Here is a 26,781-nt window from a genome sequence, read left to right on the forward strand (position 1 = left end):
AGCTAACAGAATATTAGGGACCATTAGGAAAGGGATAGATAAGACAGAAAACATCAGAATGCCACTATATAAATCCATGGTACATCCACACCTTGAATACGGAGCGCAGTTCTGGTCGCCCCATCTAGAAAAAGATGTATTAATATTGGAAAAGGTACAGAGAAAATGATTAGGGGTATTGAACAGCTTCCATATGAAGGGAGATCAAAAAGATGTGGATTGTTCATCTTAAAAAAGAGATGACAAAGGGGGGATATGATAGAGGTCTGTAAAATCATGACTGGTCTGAAGAAAGTGAATAGACAAGTGTTATTTACCCCTTCACATAATACAAGAACTAGGGGTTATCCAATGAAATTAATAGGCAGCAGGTTTAAAACAAACAAAAGGAAGTACTTGTTCACACAATGCACAGTCACCCTGTGGAACTCATTGCCATGGTATATTGTGAAGGTCAAAAGTATAAGTGGGTTCAAAAAAGAATTAGGAAAGTTCATGGAGGATAGGCCCATCAATGGCTATCAACCAAGATGGTCAAGGATGTATGCCCGTGCTCTGGGTGTGCCTAAATATGTGACTGCCATAAACGGGGACTGGATGGCAGGAAGGTGGTGGATCACTAGATAATTGCCCTGCTCTGTTCATTCTGTCTGAAGCCTCTGGCATTGGCCACTATCGGAAGACAGGGTACTGGGCTAGATGGACCATTGGTCTGACCCAGTATGGCTGTTCTTATACTTAGAGAAGGTAGAGAGCAGGACTGAGGCATGCTGTCTTGGCAGGGTGAGGAAGCTTGAAGTGCTGATGTCTGTGCTGTACCTAGTCAGTGGGAACCTCAGTCTCCCATGCTCACACTCTTAACTGCCTTCATAGCTTAATTGTTGAATAAAACACACATCACTTTTAGTGTTTTAAAGGCATATAACCTATCTTTATCACCAGCTGCAATTTGTTAATGGAACAACAGGAACAGCTGCAGGTTCAGATGAGGGAGCCCTGGATGTTTCATAAGGGCCCCTGGCAATCATCTTCATTCTGTTGGTTGCACTGCTGCATTTACCACATGCAGATAAGCAAGAGATGGCTCAGCTTCACTTTTGCCAGTGTGCCCACAGCTGTAACTGTAAAACCATTTTTGTCTAATCTCAATAGCGAGTTTTTCAGATAGCCTTATCCCCGACTTATTTCTCCCCTCAGAGAAATAAACACTTCTTAAACTTTCCCTCTCCCACAAATTCTACAGTTTGAAGATCACAGTACAATCTTTCACCACTCTTCTCCGTAGGGTTGAAAGCTACGATAGTGTGTGCATTCAGGCTGGGCCAGTGGTCAAGGAACAGGATCCAAACCTTGCCCACAAAGAAGGTTTCTGCTCTATTTGGAAATACAACCCCTTTATGTAGGCCTGTTGCAGAGTGATAAGCCAGACTTCAGGGTGGTAGCCGTGTTAGTCCGTATCAGCAGAAAGAACGAGGAGGACTTGTGGCATCTTAGAGACTAACAAATTTATACATTTGTTTGTCTCTAAGGTGCCACAAGTACTCCTCGTTCTTTCTTATAAGCCAGACTGTTCTTCTGGTCCTGATGTGTAGAGTGAGGAGGATAGGAGAGTAATAATTCATTTTAATTCTCAAGACTATCATGCCCAGAGCCTCTTTGGCTCTTCATACCATAGCAATAGCATCACTCCAGGCGATCATTCACTTTGCAGATCTGAAAAACAGAACATGGTCACTTATGAAAAGTGATGTGCTTGTTCTGAGGTTAGAATGGACCCTATGAGGTCATGCATCTAGGGAGTTGATTGATTAGTGGAGTTACCAGTTTATGTTGAAGGGCAGACAAGAGAATAGAGGTCCCTTTGAAGGGACATCTCATTACAGGGTAACCATACTTAATTGCGTATATGTTTGGTTGTACCTTCTGTGAAGTAGTATATCCCACACTGTTTTTTCATGTATCTTGACAGTGGCTATAAACTTTTAAGACATTCTTTACCAGCAATTACCACACAGTAATACTCCCCTGACTAAGCATTGGGAGATACCCCACAGTGCTATCAGAAGTACTACTGTAACTGTTGACTCTTGACTGGGGACTATAGTATTGGCTTGGGATTGTTTACTTTCAGAGTTGCATCTCCACCTCCTGTAGTACAATGGTGATTTCTTCATTCAAGGAACAGCTACTCTCACAGATACCTTTTGAGTTATGGATAAGGCTTTTTAATTGCAAGTTCTTTTGTGTCACTCAGTGCTATGAAAAGTGTTTATGAAATAGTGAAATAGTGTAAGGTATTCCAATAAAATCCAAGTAGTGGATCCACACACACCTTGGTGTATTGAATAATCTAAATATATTCGGACCCACTTTTCTGTTGTTACAGGCCCACTACCTAAGATCAGATTCCGTTTTGCTGATGTGCAACGGGCAACCTCTAATAAACCCCCCCCCCTTTTTTTTTTCATTTGCCTTTATCTGCATGACCTGTTGGTACTGGAGTAGAAAGGGCCAGTTCCCTGACTCTTTACAGTTTTGTGTCAGTGGTGCATATCCACTCTTGGTGAAGAGCGAAAAATAGTCCCTCTCCCACTCATTGTTCTATTTTTTATATGCTATGATGTTTCATTCGAAAGCATAACTTATTGGAAGTCCCAAAACAGCATTTTGGAAGCTAACAGGTACCTACAGAAACTAAAGTGGAATCAAAGAACCTTCCAGTCCATTTATTAAAGTGCCTACAGGTCCCATTTCAAGGCAGGGAACCATTTAATCACCTGCTCACACAGACACACCCACTACACTGAGGTAGAGAAATTGGCACAGGGGCCAGCTACTCTGCCCATGCCTTTGCACCAAATAAAAATCCCTATACTGGGAATTCTCAGCTGATGGCCAGATTCTGGCTCCTTTGCACTGATCAGGGACAAAAGGATCTGAGGGGGGGTGGGGGAATTGGACCTTAAAGTCAGAGAATGGGAAGGATCAACACTATCTGAAGTCAGTAGGATTAAAGTATAGAAAATCTTCTGCTCTGCTGCATCGAGCATTAACTCTGTGCATCGCTCAGCAGGATAGCTTCAGAGAGGGCAAGAAAATGGCCCTTTTGAAGGGTGGCAGTGTGAATGTTCAGTTGCTCGGTTTGGCACTAACTCACCTCTGCTGCTAATACACCCCCCAAGGGATAGATACGAGTGAAAGATAAATGCACAAGATGAATAGAAATGTGGTGTACAGAAACCCTTGTGATAACCGTGTTGCTACCAAAATAAATTACATTGTAAAACAAATATTCATTTTGTTTCATGGGGAATACAGCAGGATTTGGTTGTTGTATTCATGGGGAATACAACAAGGTTGGTTGGTTTTTTTTGGAGGGGGGGGTGTTTTTGTTAAAACATGGTGCCTTTAAGTTTACGTATTTGAAGAATCTGAAAGTGCTTTACAAGGAGCAAGCTATTGTTAGTGCAGTGACTGGATAGGTAAATGGAGCAGCCATTAGGCACTCAAAAATCACTTGAAAAGTGTGCTAGGGCTGCTGAGGGAATTCATAGTCTTTCCAGACACTTCACATCACTGCCACCGTTTTGCTTACACTTGAGACATTTTAAAATTAAAACCAGTGCTCTTAATGGTTGGAAGGTGACAGCAGGGGACTCTCTCCCTTACTTTGAGTGAGTCCAGTATGGCAATCATGAATGCATACAAACTTTTCTGAGTGCAGTTATGCTAGGTCATGTGAGATCTGATGCTGATGGATTAGTTATTTATTATTTGAATTGCAGTAGCACCTAGGGGCCCCACTCAAGGATCTGGGCCCCACTGTGCTAGGTGCTGTACATGCAATACAGAAAGATGGTCCCTGTTCCAAAGAGCTTGCAATTTAAGTGGTGAAACTTTTTGTTCATGCACAGCAAAGAATGTTAGACTGTTTCACTGCGAGAGGGAGGCTGGTGTAGGACAAAGGAGTTATCACGAGACCCTTTTATAAATACCACCAGTGGGATCTTTCACTTGTAGCACAAAATAGCACCCTGGACCCCACATATTCACCACTATGATAGCTACTAGGGGAGAGGCTGTTCTAGATTTGATTTTGACAAACAGGGAGGAACTGGTTGAGAATTTAAAAGTGCAAGGCAGCATGAAAGTGATCATTAAATGGTAGAGTTAATGATTCTAAGGAATGGTAGTAGGGAGAACAGCAAAAGAAGGACAGTGGATTTCAAGAAGGCAGACTTTAGCAAACTCAGGGAGTTGGTAGGTAAGATCCCATCAGAAGCAAGTCTAAAGGGAAGAACAATTGAAGACAGTTGGCAGTGTTTCAGAGACATTAGTAAGGGCACAAGAGCAAACTATCCCACTGCATAGGAAAGATAGGAATTATGGCAAGAGACCACCCTGACTTAACCAGGAAACTTCAATGATCGAAAAATCAAAAAGTGGAAAGAAGATCAAATTACAAAGGATGAATATAAAGAAATAACACAGGTATGCAGGGACAAAATTAGAAAGGTCAAGGCACAAAATGAGATCAAACTAGCTAGAGACGTAAAGGGTAACAAGAAAACATTCTACAAATACATTAGAAGCAAGAGGAAGATCAAGGACAGGGTAGGCCCATTACTCAATGAGGGGAAAAAAACAGTAGCAGAAAATGTGGAAATGGCAGAGGTGCTTAATGACTTTCTTTGTTTCGGTTTTCACCAAGAAGGTTTCACCAACATAGTGGATGCCACTGAAAATGAGGTAGGATCAGAGGCTAAAATAGGGAAAGAACAAGTTAAAAATTACTTAGACAAGTTAGATATCTTCAAGTCACCAGGGCCTGATGAAATGCATCCTAGAATGCTCAAGGAGCTGACATAGGAGATATCTGAGCCATTAGCGATTATCTTTGAAAAGACATGGAAGACAGGAAAGAGTCCAGAAGACTGGAAAAGGGCAAATATACTGCCAATCTAAAAAAAGGAAATAAGGACAACCCGGGGAATTACAGACCAGTCAGCTTAACTTCTGTAACCGGAAAGATAACGGAGCAAATAATTAAGCAATCAAGTTGCAAACATCTAGAGGATAATAAGGTGATAAGTAACAGTCAGCATGGATTTGTCGAGAACAAATCATGTCAAACCAACCTGATAGCTTTCTTTGATAGGGAAACAAGCCTTATGGATGGGGGGAAGTGATAGATGTGGTTATATCTTGACTTTAGTAAAGCTTTTGATACTGTCTCACATGACCTTCTCATAAACAAACTAGTAAATGCAACCTAGATGGAGCTACTATAAGTTGGGTACATAACTGGTTGGAAAACCGTTCCCAGAGAGTAGTTATCTGTGGTTCACAGTCATGCTGGAAGGGCATAACGAGTGGGGTCCCGCAGGGATCAGTTCTGCAGTCCGGTTCTGTTCAATTATCTTCATCAGTGATTTAGATAATGGTATAGAGAGTTCACTTATAAAGTTTGTGGATGATACAAAGCTGGGAGGGGTTGCAAGTGCTTTGGAGGATAGTATTAAAATTCAAAATGATCTGGACAAACTGGAGAAATGATCTGAAGTAAATAGGATGAAATTCAATAAAGACAAATGCAAAGTACTCCATTTAGGAAGGAACAATCAGTTGCACACATACAAAATGGGAAATGCCTGTCTAGGAAGGAGTACTGTGGAAAGGGATCTGGGGGTCATAGAGGACCACAAGCTAAGTATGAGTCAACAGTGTAATGCTGTTGCAAAAAAAGCGAACGTCATTCTGGGATGTATTAGCAGGAGTGTTGCAAGCAAGACACGAGAAGTAATTCTTCCGCTTTACTCCACGCTGATACAGCCTCAACTGGAGTATTGTGTCCAGTTCTGGGTGCCACATTTCAGGAAGATGTGGACAAACTGGAGAAAGTCCAGAGAAGAGCAACAAAAATGATTAAAGGTCTAGAAAACATGACCCATGAGGGAAGATTGAAAAAATTGGGTTTGTTTAGTCTGGAAAAGAGAAGACTGAGAGGGGACATGCTAACAGTTTTCAAGTACACAAAAGGTTGTTACAATGAGGAGGGAGAAAAATTGTTCTTCTTAACCTCTATGGATAGGACAAGAAGCAATGGGATTAAATTGCAGCAAGGGAAGTTTAGGTTGGACATTAGGAAAAACTTCCTAATTGTCAGGGTGGTTAAGCACTAGAATAAATTGCCTAGGGAAGTTGTGGAATCTCCATCACTGGAGATTTTTAAGAGCAGGTTAGACAAACACCTGTCAGGGATGGTCTAGATAATACTTAGTCCTGCCATGAGTGCAGGGGACTGGACTAGATGACCTCTCAAGGCACCTTCCAGTCCTATGATTTTATGATTATGATATGTTTGGTACAATGCATGCCTTGTGAGGTATCATTTAAAAAGTCTTGATCTGTTGACCCTGAATATCCTGTTGGATTGTATGTGACACTATGGAGTATTGCTATATGTGCTACTGAAATATGCTGTGAAGTTGGGAGATGCCCCTAGCTGTCCTTTTAGTAGGGACAAATGAGCACCCATCACTGGCTAGACAGGTGTTAATGGCTCATCTACAAGAATCCACTATCCCAGAGACTTCTCAGAGAAGGCATGTTCACCATGGGGGCCTAGCTGCCGGAAGAAAGTATAAATGAGTGGCAGTGACATCGTCACTGGGCCTCTTTCCCCTTCACACACACCCTGCCCCCCATCTCCACACCTGGAAGATTATCTGGAAACAAAGACTTAACTAGTGAGATTGGTCCCAGGCCAGAAGGGAGTCCAGTCTGTCTATTGAGGAACTGTGCCTGTAACATCTGTTAGGATGAGAGACTGTTTAACAGACCAAGCAAGATTTGAATCAAAGTTAGAATTTAGACTGCATTTCTATTCTTATTTCTTAAGTAACCAATTTTGATCTCTATGCCTGCTATTTATAATCACTTAAAATCTATCTTTCTGTACTTAATAAATCTGTTTTATATTTTACCTAAAACTGTGGTTTTAGTTGAAGTGCTGGGGAAATCTCAGCTCAGATTAGAAAGGCTGGTGCATGTCCACTTTCCTATGAAGAAGTGGTGAACTTATTAATGAGCTTGCATTGCCCAAGGGGTCTTGAGCAGCGTAAGATGGTACATTACGGGGATGCAAGTCTGGGGGTTGGGGTGATTGACTGGTGCCTTTCTTGGTATGATTCATGAGTGACTCAGGGAGCATTCATGTAATACAGCTGGGTGTGGGACCCACCTGTTGATGGCTGAGTGATCACAGCGCCCAGAGGGGTGTTACTGCCTGTCACTGGCATAGCTTTGTGAGAGACAGGCCAGGCTACAGAGTTAAAGGAGGCACAGTGGTCCCACACTTCCAGGTTGTACCCCGGGGTCCCCGTCACATCTGTACAATACGTTAAGTGCAGAACTGCACATCTAATGTGGAGAAAAACTGGTGCCAAAGGGACAGACAGCGATGATTGACTTTCTTGTATAATTAGAGAGCAATGCATTATAAACGACATTCAATAGCCTATCAAACAGCGCAAGAAGGAACAAGACAGAGGCAAGAGTGGAGCTGCTTCATTAAAATTAGCTTTTCCTGTCATGTGCAAAACCATTTCACAGAAAAAGGGGACCGTTGCTGTGTACAGTATGGAACATCCAGATGAATGATCTGAAGAGGAAGCTGTCATGTGATATGACATAGAATAATGCAAAATAGACTCTGTTACAGGAAAGCTGTTTCCATGTCAGCCTGTACATGGTGACTATCTGTCTCGAACAAGAGTTTCTTTAAAAAGATTTTTTTTTAAATTAACGGATGGATTTTTTCTGTGCACTGGAGGAAAGACCATAATGGTCTTCAGCGCAGCTGATAAATGAGATATGTTGGTCCAGTGCTGCAGGCATCTTTTTATAACAGTCAGTCAAGAGAGGGGCTATTAAAGGGACACATCAACTTAAAACTTATGCTTCTGTTTGAACACTTTTAACCTTTTGCAAGTGATGCCTAATATTACCGTAATTTATAGCGATTAAAGGGGGAGGAGGGGAGTCTCTACTTTTCAATAGTTTCCTGTGAAGTCTGACACTTTATATATCTATTCAGTTTCATTGATTCCCATTTGTACTTTTGTATAGTCAGTCATTTTCCCTGTTGTTTTGAGTGAATCTTTCACACAGCAGCAGGAAAGCAAAAACTGTTTTTTTTTTTTAGAAATAGGGAAATTGGATTGTAAAATAGTAAGAAATCTAGCACAGGGATTCGGCAGCACTTGAAAGTATTTTTAACTCATTTTGTCTATGTTTCAGGTTAATGCCATCTCCTTAAAGTTTAATTTGTTTGCTGTTATTCTTTGGCTCAATCCTTCACAAATTCTAGTTCCCCCCTCCTCATGTAGCAGCTGTTCAGCTCTGTTCTCTTTGGCAGTGGTTCTCAAACTTGTTGTCACTAGAGGTCCTTTATTAGTGGTCCACAGAGAGCTGGCTGGTCACATGATGATAGCTCCTCCTCTTTGTTTCTTTCTGCTAAATCGCATTAAACGATGATAAGAATACTTTCTTGAACTTCCTTTTCCATTTAAGGAATTGCATAGGGAGAGGAGGCGGTCCATGTTACTGCAAATGGGAGAGGAGATGGCCCATGAAGCAATCTCTCTATCTACAGTGATCCACAGCATGACAAAATTTGAGGACCCCTGTCCAACACTACTGCTCCTCCCTACAGACTTAGCCCTTCTCAGCCAGAGGATACCAGATCAAATCATGAATACTGGGCACAGGAAACAAGGGAGCTGGGTTAAATCTGCATCTTCTCACCAGCTTTGTGTCCATTCCCCTCTCCAGCAACCCACTCTCCCTCCATGGGTACCTATCACTATAGAAGTCCTGTAGGTGGCAGTGCTAAACTGCCCTCCCTACCAGTCTCTTCTAATGTTTGCCCGCATTACCCAGCATGCTTTGCTGTGTTCACTATTGGAGCTTAGGACCCCCTGGTTGCAGCCTGCTCCCAGTGTATGTTAAGCTGCACAGCAAACCACAGCATCCTGGACTGGAACTTTATTTTTATGTTTGGCAACTTATCCCTGTGGGCCCCCAAGCCGGCCACCAGATGGTGCTATATTTTTTTTTTGCTACCGCAGATTGCTTCAGAGAACGTTGCTGCATCCGAGAAGAGCTCTGTGTAAGCTCGAAAGCTTGTCTCTTTCACCAGCAGAAGTTGCTGCAATAAAAGATATTCCTTCACCCACCTGGTGTGTCTAGTATCCCGGGACCAACACAGCTACAACAACTCTGCATGCTGTACACTGGTGGCAGCTCTTACACATTCTTTCCCTCTTCCCATGCCATTACTGTTGGTTCAACAGCCCACCAGCGTGTGGCATCACTCTTCCAGGAGGATTAGTGCCTCCATTGCAATCTCTGTGAAATAAGGCCGAGCCAGGAGAGTGACTGTTTGTGGGAAATAGGTCTCTGTATTTTAATAGTTTGAAAAGAGAAAACTTGGAGTGGAAAGTAAGCCATGGAATGAGGAAATGAGGGGTGGGGGTGGAATGAAGAGGAGTCTCTGAAGCCTCACGGCAGCTTTCAAGCTCTGGGAACCGCAGAGCTCTTCAGTGCTGATTTCAGGCTATGATATGCTGTCTGGTATGTATGGTATTGTGGTAGCATTCCTATAATTAAGGGTCTCAGTGTTGCCATCGTCACCCCCTATTATAATAGATTATAACTCAGATATAATAATTTAGCTATGGGCTGAAATTAGACATACAAGTTCTCAGCCTAGGAGACAAAAGTGGTGTTTGTTTTTTTTTTACCCAGAAGTATTTTATTGTAGGTGGGGCTGGTAGCACCACCTATGATTAAGGTTGCACAACACTTCCGATGATAAGACCCTGTTTTTACTTGCCAAATTTTAACCGGTTGGGCTGAAATTTTCCATGCCAGATGTCTGTCTCAGGCTGAGGTAAAAAAAATCCATTAAAATAGTTCAGTTCTCACAACAAAGCTAGGGAAAATATGCCATTTTGCCTATATTAACAAATTCTTGAGATCTTTTCTTGGAAATGACTTAGCGCCCCCATGCTCTGGAGCAGGAACTTGAAGTTTGGCAGGGAGTGGCCTTTGTGTCAGGGATGTGCCTTTTGTGGTCCCCATGGCCAAGTTATAAACCTTGGAAAAAATCATTTCTCACATGCTCAGTAGAGACTTTGATTTTAAACTGCTAAAATCTCTGAAAATTGTTTCGCTGAGTGTGCGCTATCCACTTACAGCTTAAGTTGAGCTAGCGTGAGTCTGTCTGTCAGGGTCACACACGCACAGAACTATGTTAAAAGAACATTATATTAAAGTTGTAAAACCAAGCATGCAAAAGTTAGGCAATGCCAGAATTAAGCTTGCCAGTGCGATTAATTTGTCATTGTGCATATGCATTATAATACAGTCTCTAGTTCTGTGATCACGTGCCATTTTTTTCATAGGATCCCTGCCTCATTGGGTACACAGGATGGACCTTCCCTGGAGCTGAATCAGGTTGTGTAATAAAGGAGGCTGTAGTCTGTAGGACCCCTCCTTCATTAGTTGCAGAAGTTGGAAGATGCATAATGAAAGAGAGGGAATTGCAGGAAGAGAAAATGTGGTCTCACAGTTCAGGCAGTTGAGTGCTGCCCTGGGGAATTGGATTCTATCCTTGCCTCTGCCACAGAGTTCCTGTGTGATTCTGGACAAGTCAATTTAAGCAGACTTTTCACAGGTGGCCACTAATTGCGTGCTCCTCATTTTCGAGGTGCCCAACTTGAGACCCTGGGGTCTGAATTGCAGAAATGATTTCACAGCTGCAACTGCAGTCAATGGGAGTGGTGCTTTGAACATATAAAGTGCTATACAGTGATAAGTATTCTGAAAAATCTAGTCATCTCAAATTGGGCACCTAAAAACAGTAAGTACTTTTGATCTTAATCTGTAAAGAAGGGATAATACCTCAATTCTCCATCTGTATGTAAAAAAAACAAAAACACCATCCCCTCACCTCACAGACATTTTGTCAAAATATATTAATGAGTGTTTGTGAAGCACTCAGATACTATAGCAATGAGCACCAAAAGCTAAACAAGTAGTTACTTGGAGCCCCATGCCCTGTGCGAGATCTGCAACTCATGGGTCAGCCCTAGGTCTCCTGCTGGCGGTGGGATGAAAGGAGGAAACAACCTCCCTTCTGCACCTATACCTGTGGCAGGAGGATCAGAAGGGGAGGCAGTTTGGAGCCATGTAAAACTCTGAGACCATCCTTCCTACATGCGTCATTTTTGTCTGTCCAATGATAACTGGGCTCTTGCCCAAATCTGTCAGTACTGGCTAAGTGTACAACCAAGGGTGATGCAAGGAGGCTCGCTGCACTACCCCTTATGGCGCCTATGCAGGGGCCAGCCACAATTGCAGTTCCTGTGCTCTCCTATGTACGGAGACCGCTCCTTGCCCATGCTCCCAAAAATTTGGGAGGGAGGAGCTGGGGCCAGTGGCTCCATTCCCTGCCTGTGCTCCAGCCACCAAAACTAGCAGACCGCAGAGAGGGAACCCTTGCTGAACTTTGAAGGTATGTGAGGCACTTGAGGCAATTTTGCTCCTCCTGGAGCTCCCACTGGTGTGATATGAGACCACCCTGCCTCCCAGCATTAGACCATGGCCTTACTGGCATCATCTGTCCTTAAGTGGCTGTATGCATGGTCGGGGTTGTTGAGGAATTTAGTACAAGAACTTTAACCCTGTTCCTCTGCAGCGTTGGAAATCCTTGCTGTCCCCAAGGAATAGTAGACCACAGGCCTGGGAATCAAACTCACTTGCTTCATGGCCGTGCGTAGATACAATCACTAGGCCCCTGGGCAGGGCCCACTTCTCCATTTAAACTCGTTGCATCTGCAGCCAGTCCAATCTAGGTTTATTCTTATTGGTATTTAGAAAGGGTTGAGATGTACGTGGAAACACATGTCGTGCATTTGCAAATGGAGTTGCATCACTAGGATATGAATTTGCATAACAATTAGAATGTCTAATTAAGCTGAAACTTCATGTCCTTTTAATTATGCCATTAAGATGTCTAATTACAAAATGAAGACATGTAATTATGGGGCGACAAAACTTTATGAAATGTTATCCTGCTCACTGGAAATCATGTTTTTTAAAAGAAGCCTCAGTTTATACAAATATCAACTTTCCTGACTAAAGCTGGGGTGTTCAGAGCCCCGACGGTAACGTGCTCTGCTGTAAGCCCTGCAATAGGTGGGCACAAATGAGTATACAAAAAAGAAAGAAAGAAAAGGAGATTAGTGCATGTGAAAGGTGCCATGTTAACCGTCCTAGAGAGTGAGAGGTAGGGTGGTCTTGTGGTTAAGTTGCTACACTGAGCCTCCAGAGAGCCTGGTGCAGTTCATAGCTCTGACACAGACTTGCTGTATGGCCCTGAGCAAGTCACTTGAACTCTTTTTGCTTTGTTTCCATTGCCTCATCTGCTCAGATGGCTATCAGGGGTTCTAAGGGCACCTGTCTCCTAGGAACTGGACTGAGGCCACCAACTCATTTTGCAAAGATACCAAACAGCCACAAGACGGCAACGGCTTTTGGTTGCTTCAGAACTGGATCACATTTGCCCATTGAGATGACGCCGGTGAAAGGCTCGAAAGCCCATTATTAAAACTGTAGAATGATCACAGACATGAATTTTAGCATTTGTTTTGAAAAAGTCATAGCCCTGTTGGAAGAGGCTGCACTCTGAGTACCCGGCCTCCGAGAGTAGTGATGAAATATTGTATGGGTCTGCCATACAGGCCTGCAGTCTCCCATGGGGCTTCTCTCTGGAGCATAATGCCTGTTGATTGTCTGTGCAAGTGTTATTGGCTTTCTTTTTTTAATTGCATGCGACTCATCAGTGATATTAAAAAAAATTACTATGACAAACCTGCGGTTTTTTTATTACCTATCTCTTGAGCCACCAGCTCCCTCATGACAACATGCGTTAAAAGAATTGTTCAGTAGACCAGAACAGTGTGGATTAAAAGATGATTGCTGCCAGATATTTGAGGTATAAATGTATATAAATTTGCCCTTGCCTTCCTTGTATATCATTAAAACACTAGGTATTTCATCTGGAATAGGAACACTATGGTCACGTAAACTTTGTAGCTGGAAAATACTTTTGTCCCTAAAACTGGTAGATTACGTGTGTGTGGTGTGTGTGTGTGTGTGTGTATGTCTGTCTGACTGTCTATCCTATTCTGACATGAAACTATGTTAAAATGGAGTTAAGGTTAAGAGTACATATCCTAATTTAGAATTTAGATACATTAAAGGGATGCTGTAATTATCCCCAAATCAAGTGTTTATAACCCCATATGTTCATAGATAAAAACCATTTGAAAGAAATCCATGCTTATTCAGATATGGAAATATAGAGTTAGGGCATCCAAACAGCCTTCTGAGTCTGCCCTTTCACTGACTCTTAAAAAATTTCCTGTATAATAAAAAACTCACTGAAATCTTGTGCAAAAGGTATATTCAAATACATATTTGGAGGGATTACTGATTATTTTTCCTTACTGTGCTTTATAATTGAAAGTACCTCCTTTATCAGAAACATTAATTCTGTCATGCAGGGGCATGATGTGATAACCATACAGGTTGGATAAAGGTATTTTAGTGTTTGTGGAGCCAGATGAGATTTGACTGATTCTTAAAGACACAATACATTTTAAAAAATCTTTTCCACCCCTCACTTTGTCACACTACATGGCAGAGTTTTATGGCCAGATTCGCTGGTACACTTTGGTACCATTTCTGGAACAATTCAAAGTGGCCAGAGCATACAAGCCAGTTAAACTGAGTTTACAGCTGCTCTGGTTTGTCAGTGCAAAGCAGAACAGTCAGTGTATATCACAGTTTCCACCCCCTTCCTGTCCTCCAAATTCCCTAGCTTCTTGCACCTCTCTACATTACCCTGCATGCACACACCCCTACTTCTCCATCCTTCACCCTCTACATTCCCTTGTGCACACACACGCATACACCCTAGTTTCCTCTTGCTCCTGGCTTAACCCTTGACTAGATCTGGTAGTTTTTTGAAAATAAATTTAGGATTAATGGTCACTTTTTGCCATTTTTTATTAAAGTTTATTTGTCACGAAGATCTGCCCTCTTTTAAAATGGAACTGTTATCAATGAGTCTAAAACCACAAGGCCCTTAAAGGAAAATGGTGGCCCTCTGTGCTGTGGGGAGGCAGAATCACAATCTGACTGGGAAAAATGAGAGACCTGTTCTCAAATGGCCACCAACAGAGGGCAAGTGTGCTTCCGTCCCTTTAAATAATGGGAGAGGGCAACCATTTTGGAAGATAGTTCTTTGTGGAATTCTCTTAGGGTGACCAGATGTCCCGATATTTGGGGCTTTTTCTCATATAGAGGTCTATTACCCCCTACCCCCGTCCTGATTTTTCACACTTGCTATCTGGTCACCCTAAATTCTCTGTTTCAGAAGAACATTGTATCCTTCAGTCTTTGCTGTAGTAGATATCTTCAGTTATGAAAAATAACTATGTATGTAAAATAACCATTAATTCTAAAAACTTATTCAAATGTAGCCTATAAATAAGATTTTAGTGAGATTTAACTATATGGGAAGTCTGAGGAGTCTCTTGCTCTTATACTGAAGTTATTACATGCCAAAGAAAAAAAAAGTCTGACACGAAGTGCTAAATTTCATAAATGACCCATTTTAATTCATTTTAATTCCTAAACATATTAAGAGATTCACATGTAAATTCTCAGGCAGTTCATTCTGTACTCAAGAGTAAGTGCTATAATTTTGGGGAGTACACACTTTGTTTTTCATATATAACAAAGAGTTTGAATCCCTGTTTTATGTGCAAAAACCCTAACTATGGAATTGCTACTGATACCTTTGCTGGGGTGTATGTGTGTGTGTGTACTGATATCTCTGTTTGTGTGTGTAAAATAAACTGGGGGACATATCATAACACTTACCTGTTTACCAGCGATAAACCCTATTTCAGCAAAGTATTTTCTGTTTTCCCACCCAGCCTTCCAAAAAAGTCCTTTTCTAGTTCCAAGTTTCAGTGAAGTTAAAAAGTGTACCACAATTTTTCTCTCTAAACATCTCTATTTATAGCTCTCAGATGTTGTCAAGTATGCATTGCATCTTTGAAGGAGATCAGACACAGAAAGAATGAGAGAGAAATGTGGGATAATTTCAGTGGTACATTAGAGTCCGTGATGATTTTATATTGACTCTTGAACGGTATCTTCTGATGTAAACTGTTTACACTAAATGATAGAAGATGTATTGTTAGTACTCACTTAGTGGGGGGTTGATGGGGCATTGCCACCTCTGTTGTTTATTAATTTATTATCTCTTAAAGGCCAGAAGAATTATCATACTTATTACTAATCATTATTATTTATTTTCCTCTTTGTCTTTGCTGAGTATGCATCTTTTGTTCTCCCTGTTGTTCTTTTGCACTCTGATTTGTGGAGGGAAACTTGACAAAGCCCTGGCTGGGATGATTTAGTTGGGGATTGGTCCTGCTTTGAGCAGGGGGTTGGACTAGATGACCTCCTGAGGTCCCTTCCAACCCTGAGATTCAATGATTCTATGATGATTCTATGTGCTTGGGCTATCCTGTCTGTGACCATTGCTCTAACCACTAATCCACTCTTCCCTCCCAGAGCCAGCAACAGAACCCAGGGATCCTGATTTCCAATATGTCACTCAAAGAGCTGTGTAAATCACTGGCAAAATGTATCACATTCCCATCCAGTAGCTCAGAGGTTCTCAACCTTTTTCTTTCTGAGGCCCTCCCCCACCCCCCCGCAACATGCGGTAAAAATTCCATGGCCCACCAGTGCCACAACTGTTTTTCTGCATATAAAAACGAGGGCCGGCATTAGGGGGTAGAAAGCAGGGCAACTGCCTAGGGCCCCACAAAGTTAAATTGCTCAGGCTTCGGCTTGAGCCCTGGGTAGCGGGGTTCAGGGCCCTGGGTTTCAGCCCCGCAGGACGTGGCTTTGGCTTTCTGCCCTGGGCGCCAGAGAATCTAACACTGACCCTGTTTGGGGACCCTGGCCATCTTAATGCCGGGATTTCCTAGCTTTCCAGTGCTTGGCTTTGCAACCTTAATGCTATTTTAATATAGCTTTTTTTTGCCATGTAATTTCCCAGGTTGTTTGAAAACAACAATCACATACAGGGGTTTTTTTCCCCACAAAACTGAGGAAAAGCAACTAAAATAGCAGAAATACCCCACAATTGTAGGGTGTCGGAATGTGTGTGCGCAAACATGGCACTATTTTTTTCCCCTGCCTTCTGAGTCATTGTGTGCCAGCGCTCAGCATGGCTATGTTAGTTCTCTGCTTACCATCTCGTTGTAAATCATGTTTTTATGCCTTTTGAAAATCTACTTCAAATGTAACTGGAACAAAGAGCATCAGAAGACGGCTGCATCCCTGAAAAAAAGGCCATTATGTGGAGCTGCCAGAACATTCTGAGGCTGACAATGATGAGATGTTAATGAAGGGGTGAATGGTCTCCACACTTGCAGTATATTTTCTTTCCTGTGCTCTCATGAGAATCAGTGCTAAACTTTGAACACCGTTTGTGCTATTTAGCTCTTTTTTTTTAATTAAGTATTAGTTGATCACATCATCTCCTTCATGCAGTGTACTCAGTTTTATTTCATTTTGCCATACATGAAGATCTGTGGTTTTGGTACCATTGAGAGAAAATGCATTGTATTGTCGATTGGATAGCTATGAGTACCAAAATCTGATGCATTGTGACATATAATGTGTTTTAATGATCATTCTATTTATATTTTCAAATTAAAACATCAACAATAAAATACAAGTAAGTACACTAGTCTATAAAAAATGTTTTTGCCCCTTACTTTATACACTGAGGATATCAAAGTCCCCAAAATGAAAACCACAGTTTAGGCAAATCTAAAAATAAAATAAAAATAATCCGTAAATAAATAAAACATAAATAATCATTTAATAATAACTAATCGGCGAATAAATAAATACTAAATACTAAATAAATAATAAATAAATTAGCCCCCCCATACATAAAACATATAGTAAATGTGGACTTATATGCCTTCCCCCCTTTTCTTTCTCCACAATTCCCTGTCACATTGAAATTGTGCCCTTGCATGAACCAAAGATAGTTTGTTTCTATTCAGAATTTGTGCTCCCACAGGTTTGTCTTGTCATCTAAAAAATGTTGCTATCTAAAAATGATCAAACATGTACTCTGTTATAATAATTTCTTTTTAAATGTCGTCACAGAGGAAAATCAGCAGAAGTTGATATATTATAAGAAATCATTTGGGGATAAAAAAAAGTACAAAATACCACTAACTAGATACTTTAGTCTCACTTTGTTTTGCTGGTCACAGGAGATCCAACTCTCTATTCACATTTCTAGTTATGGAATATTTCAGCACCCAGAATTCTTTGACACTGGGAGAAAAAAAATCCAGATGTGACACAAAAGATGGTTTCCTTTGACAAGTCATTCCAGAGTCCAGCTATTCTCCCTTTTATCTTTTTTTTGTGACGGGGAAGCACGCACCTTCTGTCCTTTAGTTAGGAGCAGAGCAAAGCATCTATATATCACCTAGGGCTTTTCAAGTGGAATGTGTGAAGGTTGTGTGACTATCAGACTCTTCCACAGAGGCTCCTTAAACTGAGAGCTGGGGTCCGGGGGGTCAGAACTCATTGGAATTAGTGGGAGTTGTTCTAGTGACTTCAGTGTGCTTTGTCCCTGTCGTGTTACTATTCAGTTAAAACTTTATTGGGTATCTGGCTAATTACAAAAAGAAAAGGAGGACTTGTGGCACCTTAGAGACTAACCAATTTATTTGAGCATAAGCTTTCGTGAGCTACAGCTCACTTCATCGGAATACAGACTAACACGGCTGTTACTCTGAATCCTGGCTAACTACAGTTGTTGTTCATGCTTGTCCCTGGCAGACTTCAGTACCTAAAAACACCACTCCTATTTAAAATTGATTTTGGCATAAAGGTTTCAATTGTTGTGTCTGATGATGTGCAGCCACAGCATTTGACTGTAGGTGTACCTGGGAGTTTTTCTGTTGGTTTTTGGTTCTTCCTATTTTATCATGTTGTAAGTTGCTGACTAGTAGCTGGCAAATCAGTTAATCAGTACATCTGGCACAGTAGCTACGTTCCCCCTGAGATACTGACAGTATCTTGTCTCTGGTACTGCTAATTCCAGCTTGAGTTCTTGCACCAATGGTCTAAATGGGTAGTGGGGAAGGGAATTGACCGCTCCCTTCCCCTGTGCCACCAGTCAGAAATGAAATGTGTGTTCTAATCTCACTTATGTTATGGCAGTGTACCTTCATTGACTTCACAGGGGTTTCTTCTGATTTACCCTGGTGTATCTGAGAGCAGAATCAGGTGCCCCAAAAGTTTCCAGGCCTAGATATGCTGTGTTGAGGTATCTCTTTTCTCTACCGCTTGCTCCTGGGGAATCAATCCACTAGCTTTTGCAAGTGTGCTTAATAAATGGAGCTACAGAGCAATGCCTCTGTGTTGATTGTGCCATTTGACTGATTGCAGAAAGCATCTCCTCCCAGTCTTACTCCAGGAACTCTACTTGATCTAATTCCTCTGGAAAGCCACATGGTGACTACATCCAAAATTAACTTCTTGTCTATTTAACCCCTTTCCTAGGTACTCCACCTCTTCGTTCTCCAGGCTGGAGAAGGTGGGTATCAGGCATCCTGCACCTTTGCCTTTCATCGGAAACCTGCTGTTCTTTCGCCAGGTAAGAAGGCTTTGAGTTGGTATCTATCCAAAAATGTTTTAAAAGAGCAGGGGAGATGGGGAGGAGGGGACGGGAGAGAGTGATCTTGTAGCTACTGATCACTGCTCTTTGAGGATCTTCCTGTGGAAATAACAAGCACAACTCACCTTTGTGACCAGAAGAAACATAGCAAGCAGCTACCTATAAGAGGCACTGATTTAAGGACAAAATTAACCAGACGGAAAGAAAGGGTGTAAGCTTCTGAAGCTAATTACTTGAGCTTTTCCAGGAAAGTTCATGACCTTGGTGGAGTAAGCTTGGTTATGTGAATAGAACAGATTATATTAACTAGCTCTGACTGGTTTGTTCTGAGCTATTTCAGTTTATACAGCCCTCTGTTGCTGATTGTACATGTTTATTTCAAAGCATGTAACTTTGTCTACTCCCAATCAAGTAAATGAAGTTAGATATCATTAACTAATACTGCTCCCTGCCCCCAGTTTTAAGGTCTTTTTTGAGGGAGGGGAGTTTTGTTTAGTTTTGGGTTTTTTTGCTCATGTACAACAACAGAACTGTTTCATTGAGAGAAACTTTTGTTTTATGGTCTGATTTCAATAAAGGCCAAGGACCCAATCTCTCAATCTGAGTTTACAGTGGAGCACCGTCATTTTTCAGGTATGGAGTGTTAAAGTCTCTCCCATTCACATTGGTGGCTTTCCATGTTGGTTTTCAAGATTCCAAAGCACTTTGTGAAAGGAATCTGGAATAACTCCAGTGTTCAGGCCATATTCCCCCCCCCCCCCCCCCCCAAAAGGCTTAATGTCCAAGATTGTCTGAGAAATGTTAATGAGTATAGTTCTTTTTGCTGTCAAAGTGGTTACACTCCCAGTATCTGATTCATTGTTTGGTAAGGCATTTTGAGATACCTGGAGTATTAATGTAAATCCAGATTCAATTCTATGGTGAAACTAATTTAAATAGTCGTTTTCACATGTGCACCCAGTTTCAACCAGGAGATAATTTAAAAGGCTGAATCACCTTAACAAGGACTGGAAGGCAGTAATGAGACACGGAGCTGGTCAGCTTTAGCACTGCGACTTGAAACCAGCCGGGAGACTGAAAGTAACTAATCTTGTGTCTCTTTGATGACAAAGCACAATTGATCCCTGTCCTGGCACTTTTTCAGCAACCGGCTGACAGAGAACTGAGTCACCCTCTTACCCCTAGAGGGAGTTGCTCTTGAACGGGGTTGAGGCACTGGTGAGAGTAATGTGGGGAAGTTTTCGCTGCTGTTACCTGTGCTTGTACTTACACAACTTTAGTGAAACTGGTTTCTTTTATATGCACTAAATTAACATAAACAATATAATGAAGAGAAAACACATGCTATTTTACAGGGTTTTTTAAAAATAAAACAATGTAAAACTGATGTGCAATTACAGCTTTATGTTCATGCATGAGTACTTAGAAATAAGAATTCTGGATGGGATTTAAACCGTGCTTAAGTTCTTAACAGCACAAGTCCCATGGATTTGCAGTCCTAAATCATTTAGGTTCTTTTGAAAATGCCTCTGTTCTATTGTGGGTGGGCATGATCAGTTCTATCGCTGTCAGTAGGAGCTAGGCACATGTTGTATTTAGTCCAGGCTCTTTGTAATTTGTTTTTCTCCCCTGATAGGTTCTTCTGTATTTTCCTGTTCTGTTTCTTTGATTGTTTTCTCAGAAATAGTGCCCATAGCAACACACTGGTAACAGGAAGACCATGTTTGTGCTGCAGGCTGTTTTCTAATGGTAACATTTTCACATACACATGTACTGTACTGAACTCAGAAAAGGACATCTCCTCCTCTCCCAGTAAGAGAGAAACAGAGGCAATATGTCATCTTACTGGGAACTAGGCTGGATTTTATGGGACGTAGTTGTGAGAGCACAGCAGCAGTTTGGTGGCTGGGTTAGTTTCTAAGCACAGCTCAGATGCAAGAAGTAAAATGCTTGTACATCCCGTCGTCATGTATAGAACAGTAAAAACTCTTTGCACTTACATATCAGATGCAATAATGTGATTGTATATAAGTGATCTTGTAAACAGCCTTTCTTCCAAGCCTCTTCGAAAGGCCGAATCCTTCTCCCTGTACTCAGCATTGCCAACCCCCAGCATTCAAAAATCATGTCAGGCCTCCCAAAATCATAAATGGTTTAAAAATCATTAGATTTTAAAAATATATATTTTAAGGTTTTTCTGTTTGCTTTCTGGGTTTTGACTGCACTCAGGTCACGTTTTCAAGCTTTTCTCTGCAGCCATGAAGGCTAGAAACTTTTAAAAATGAACACTGAAATTCTCCCATAATCTCATAAATCCAGGAACTGGAGTTTTAAGAAAAACACCAAATACCACAAGACTCACAATAAAATTGTAAGAATTGATAACACTTATGCTTACTTATATAGCTGAATAAAATCTATGGGCCTGATTCTCCTCTCACATAAATCATGTAAATCATCAGGTGTAGCTCTAGTAAAGTTAATGGGGTTAATGCCAGTTTTATTTCATCATATAAGTGAGAGGAGTATCAGGCCCTATCTCCCTTTCTCAGATTGCCTTGAAATGAGGGGGAAATATTACTAATGTGGGTAGGATTTTTTTTGCCCAGAGTGCTTCTTTTTTATTGTAAACCTACAAATCAAATTTCTGTTACAAAACTCAAACATGTTTTTCTATATCTCTTCTGTTTAAATAAAAACGCTTTATTGAAGAGTAAGTATTGTTTAGTTTAAAAAAGTAAATGTAGTGTTTGTGAAATCTCTGGCTGTTGGCTGGAATGAGGGTCGCTGCTATGAAGTGTCATTTGAGAGCTGGAAGATGGTGAGTGGAAGGGTGGATGGTGGGGGGAGAAATCTGTGGGGAGGTGCAGGGAAATGAATAAAAAGGTAAACAGCAAGTTGTTCCATTACTCGTAAGGTCCCACTTCTCTTTTAAGAACAGGAGAGAGCGACAATCACACCCTGAAATTAAAACATACCCAAGTTAATCGGCTAAAAAAAAGAAGATATGGAATTTTTGCAGTCCTGCAGCTGGGAAATTACCTCAGAGTCCAAGATATTAGATTAAAAATACTTCGATTATATTAGAACCATTTGCAGTGGGTAACATCTGCTGCAGGAGTAAAAGTGATTATGCTGTAAAAACATTGTGTTTAATTTTCCCAGTAATTGAGCAGGAGATTTGCAGCAGACAGAAATGCAATTTCACTAGGAACACTTGAGTGTTTCTCATCCTCCCTGCAACAATCTTGCATTTTTCTTACAAATCTGTGGGAAAACCATGGGGTTTCCTCTCCTCTTGGAAGCATAACCGGATACACAAAGCGTACACAGAGCACGCAAACAAAACAGGGCATTAGAGCCACAGACTATTTAAAAACTGAACAAAAATCACCTCTTAATTCACAAGCTAATGGCTTTATTATGTGACAAATGCGTTCAAAACCTAACATATATAACACGGCCCTTCCCCCAAGAACCAGAGAGAACACTTAACCTGTTGCTCTTACAGTGTTGTATCCCCTCCCCCTGTACCTCGCCCTTTCCTAAGAAAGCAGTTATCAGTTCTGCTGTTTTAAAATGTCATTATCTTGATATTTTAATGGTTCGAGTGATCGGGTACTTTACCTGTGGGCACTATTCAACTTGCTATTGATCTTTGCTGAGCTGAAAAATGTCATGGTCTTGGGTTTTTTTGGTGGGAGGGATTTTTATAACCAGTTGCAACTTCTAGACTGTTGGGTGAGCTGCTTTGGGTCCATATATTGGCATGTTTATATTTTAGTTTCTCCCATTATTCATTCGAAGCTTCAATCATGCTTGTGACTGGTTGTGTGCTGCCTCCCTGCCTTGCATTTTAATGAACGACATCGCTCTTTTAGCCCCTCTCTTGGCATGGACAAGATGCTCTTTGTTTGCTCTGTTTATTCCTGATTGGGCTACTTGTCGTTCCTGGGCTTCCCCTGAGCAGCCCTCTTCTGCTGAATGGAAAATGGGCACTGTATGGATGCTTTGTCTCCTTCAGTGTTGGATTGGGCTGGGTTGGGCTGAGCAGTTTAATGGAGTGAAGGGTGTGGGGAGAAACAAGCGATCAAATGTGATTCTTTCCCACTACTTATCTGCCAAAAGCATCCTTTGATATGCAAGTCAAACAAAATGCAGGGCCCTTGCCATAATGAAATTAATTCCTGTCTAATTTTTGAACTAGAAAGCAGCACATCAGTGTTTGGAGATAGAAGCTGCAGCATTGACTGTTCAGGAATTTAATGACACAGCACGTAAACCAAAGCAAGGTTTTAGAGAGACAAATGGTGAGGAGAATGGGAGGGAAAAAAGAGGGAGCTCACAACTAATCTATCAGCCTGTGTTAATTGCAGGAGTAATATAGCTTGCACTGACAGTAAAAGCTTGCATATGGTTTTGTGTTGTTTGGTAGAGATAAACAAGAAGAGAGGAATGGAATGGGGAGTGTTTGTTTGCCAGTTGATTGATATTTAAGTGGGAACTGGAAAACAAGGCCTTGGCATAATGAACAGATATCTCATTATCTTTCCCATTTGGTCATGGACATGTATTGCGGGCTGACAGTGTATCCTGTAAAAATGTACTGGGTGGTTTTAGTCATCTCTAATGCATTGGGAAAATTCTTCTCACATTAGAGGCCTGTTTATATATTTCTACTGAATGAAACACATGCATGCATTACAGATACAACCCTACCCACTGCACAGAGTGCTGTATTGTACTGGGCTTTGATTCGTGGTATGGATGTGCATATATCTGTGTATGCATTCTCTCCCCTTAGCTACGTCAATCTCCTTTATTTTGATTTGCACTTGATACTGCCTCCCTTGTACAGGACCCAGTCAATTTGGTTCTGCACATGGTCTAATAGGTTTAATTTTTAAATCTGTTTTTATACAACCCTAGCGCTCCTGAAACTAAGGGGCTGTAAGTTCTAATACAAATATAGGCTAATAGGAATGTAAGAGCCAAGAAGGAACTCTGTGCGTCTTCCTTACGCAGTGCTCCAGTGCTGATCTCTTGAACTGCTATTACAGTTCTGGGCTTCACTTGAACAGAATTGTGCTCAAATGTGTATTAATGTTGTACTGCGCACAAATGGTTTAGGTTTAGACCCACCTAATTTTCACATGTGACTTTAAATATCAATTTGAACTCTGGTCTCCAAGAGAAGAATGGCTAGTATGTTGATAACCCTTTGTGCAACCTATATGTTTCAGCAGTCTTAGTAAGATAGATCTATTTGAGATAGTAGACTTTATAAAAATAGGTTATTTCACAATTCTCAGTGATGTTAGTCTGGCTTTGACTTTCTAAGAATCAGTGTGGTATTAGTAAATTTCCATTTAAGGAAAAGGGAATTAGCAAATGCCCTTGTACATCAGAAAGAATTCAAGGTTTTGTTAAGTTTCTTTATTTTTGACTTAATACAGTGCAGAAAGGTGTGAAATGCAACGTAACATCCATCTCTGGTTACTTTAAAAAGTTATCTCACAGGTTTGGTAATGGAAAATACTGTTTTTCAACTCTAGATTGTGGTCTGGTTTAAATCCAGATCCAGCTGATAATGAAAGTTGTTACCACAGCTTGCTTGGTGGCATAAGTGAAATGAGTTTGGTGGTCTCAGTCTAGTTCCTACTGGATAGATACACACATGACCGAAATAAAAAGAAATGCCCCCACAGCTGGCACAAAGTGGTACCCTGGTTGGCAGTGGAGACTGAACCACCTCTAAATCCTAGAGGTGGCCTATTCAGGTTGGGATTGAAGCATGTTGATGGGGCATTGTGGGAAAGTTTGCATTGCTGCTGCCTGTGATATATTGATGAATCAAGAAATTGTATTGAATGTTAGATTTTTGAATTATGAGTATTAAGTTTTGGGAGGTGCTTCATGCTCAGGATAGGTTGCAGAGAAATGAAATAAAAATAAAATATTTTTGTGTCTAAATAGAGGACTTTATTGTTCTCAGGCTAGCCATCATCAAATTCTCACACTCACATATACGTTGATATACCTTTCTCATACATGAGAACACTTTAGTATGAGTGTGTGTACATCAATGACAAGAGAATGTATATAAAAAGGGAAATCTTTGGGGCCTGCGCCGTTGTATTTAGAGATGCTCCTTTTTGAAGAATACATGTGGAAAACTTGAAGGGAACTTGATGATGATTTTAGGTCCAGAATTTGGAGTGGTTTTATTCTTTTTCTTGTAGCACAAAACCTTGAGAGTCCCCTGACTTTAGGAGTTGGTGATAGAATTGCGAGAGCATCAATGAGGCCCAGGTAAAGATGCTGAGCATAGTATTTTGTTACTCACAATCCAATAAGGTGAAGAAATCTGAGGGAAGTGAGCTGAAAGCTTAGGGTGACCAGACGTCCCGATTTTTAGTTCTTTGTCCCGCGTCCTGACCGATGCACGGTCGGGACGCCATTTGTCCCGATATTGCGGCTTTGGCTGTTCCGGCAGCTTTTTTTTTTTTTTCCCTTGCTTCGGCAACACGGCTCCGGCCGCTTTTTTTTTTTTTTTTTTTTTTGCTTCCCCCATATCTCCCGATATTTTTCCGTTTCATCTGGTCACCCTATGAAAGCTGCTGGGCCAGGAAGAAAACAGTGTCTCCAATATTCATCATAAAGGCATTCAACAGCTGTCAGCAAGAGGTGATGTTTCATGGGCACCTTTGGAAGTATTTCTGTGTCACTGGCTAGGCCTCATGTGTGTCCCTCTTCGCACTTTCTATTAAATGCAGCTCTTTAACACACTCAAGTAAGATACTGTCCCTAACTGGCAACAAGAGTAAGCAGAGACCATAAATATAGCCACAGGGCACATCTAGTGTGACCGCCTTTTCAAAAGGCAAAAGCAAGACACGTGCAGGAGCCTCGCCCCCTCCATGGCCCCACCCCTGCTGCTCCTCCTCTTCCTCCCCCAAGGCCCCACCCCCCGGCTAGGCCGGAAGCCAAGAGCTGGGCCGTGGTAAGAGCCACCAAGTTGCTTGGGGAACCCCAGACCCTCCACCTGCCCTGGGTGGGGGGGCCAGGATGCTCGAGAGCAGCCCCTGGCGCATGTCCCCACCGAAGTTTCCTGTAAGCTGCGCGGGTGCGCAGCAGCCTATTAAGCGCCGCGCAGGTGGTCATGAAACCTGCCTGGCACCTGCCACAGCCGGGGAAGGAGCGCCTCTCCCCCGGGCCCAACTCAGCCCCGGACCTGCCGCAGCTGGGGCGTCCCTCTCCTGACACCAATCCAGCCCTGGCCCGGACCTGCTGTGGCTGGGGCGCCCCTCCCCGGCCCCAACCCAGCCCTGGACCTCTTGCGGCCGGGGGAGAAGCGCCTATCCCGCGGCCCCAGCCCTGGAGCTGGTGCAACGGGGAGAGGCACCTCTCCCTCCCCTCTCCCGCCCACGTGCTGCTGCGGGGAGAGAGAGCTGGGGGGAGTCCTCTCTCCATGCCATAGCCCTGGGGCAGACTGCACCCCAAACCCCTCATCCCTGGCCCCACCCCCAACCCCGCACCCACAGCCGAAGCTCTCACCCCCAACCCCAACCTTCTGCCCCAGCCCTGAGCCCCCTCCCACACGGCAAGCCCCTCAGCTCCACCCCCACCATACATCACCTCCATATTGGTGCACATAACAAAATTCATTCCACACGTGGGTGGGAAAAATTAGAGGGAACATTGGTCCCCGCCCTCTGGGGCATGTCTCCCGGGCAGGTGGAGGGTCTGGGTCTCTCCACAGTGGCCTGGGCTCCCTTACTACTGCCCGGCTCCAGCTTCTGGCCTGGCCATGGGGCAGGACCTTGGGGAGGAGAAGAGGGCGGGGCCTCAGGGCAAGGGGGGCCTCAGGCCCACTTCAGCTCCCCCCCCCGCCCCTCCTACACACACCAGGA

General features: G+C 42.3%; 1 protein-coding gene across 4 annotated transcripts in view; it reads left to right on the forward strand.

Moving 5' to 3' along the window:
• Positions 1-26,781, forward strand: part of TBXAS1 (thromboxane A synthase 1) — a 326,045-nt gene that overhangs the window by 65,756 nt on the left and 233,508 nt on the right. For all 4 annotated transcript variants that reach the window (XM_074940460.1, XM_074940442.1, XM_074940451.1 and 1 more), the window contains one exon: positions 18,754-18,847. Coding sequence is in view for 3 of the 4 variants with exons in the window: in XM_074940442.1 (XP_074796543.1) it covers positions 18,754-18,847 (94 nt within the window). In the remaining variant the exon portion in view is untranslated. The remainder of the gene's footprint in view (positions 1-18,753; positions 18,848-26,781) is intronic.

The sequence above is a fragment of the Natator depressus genome, chromosome 1 (assembly GCF_965152275.1).
Source record: "Natator depressus isolate rNatDep1 chromosome 1, rNatDep2.hap1, whole genome shotgun sequence".
Taxonomy (NCBI): Eukaryota; Metazoa; Chordata; order Testudines; family Cheloniidae; genus Natator; species Natator depressus.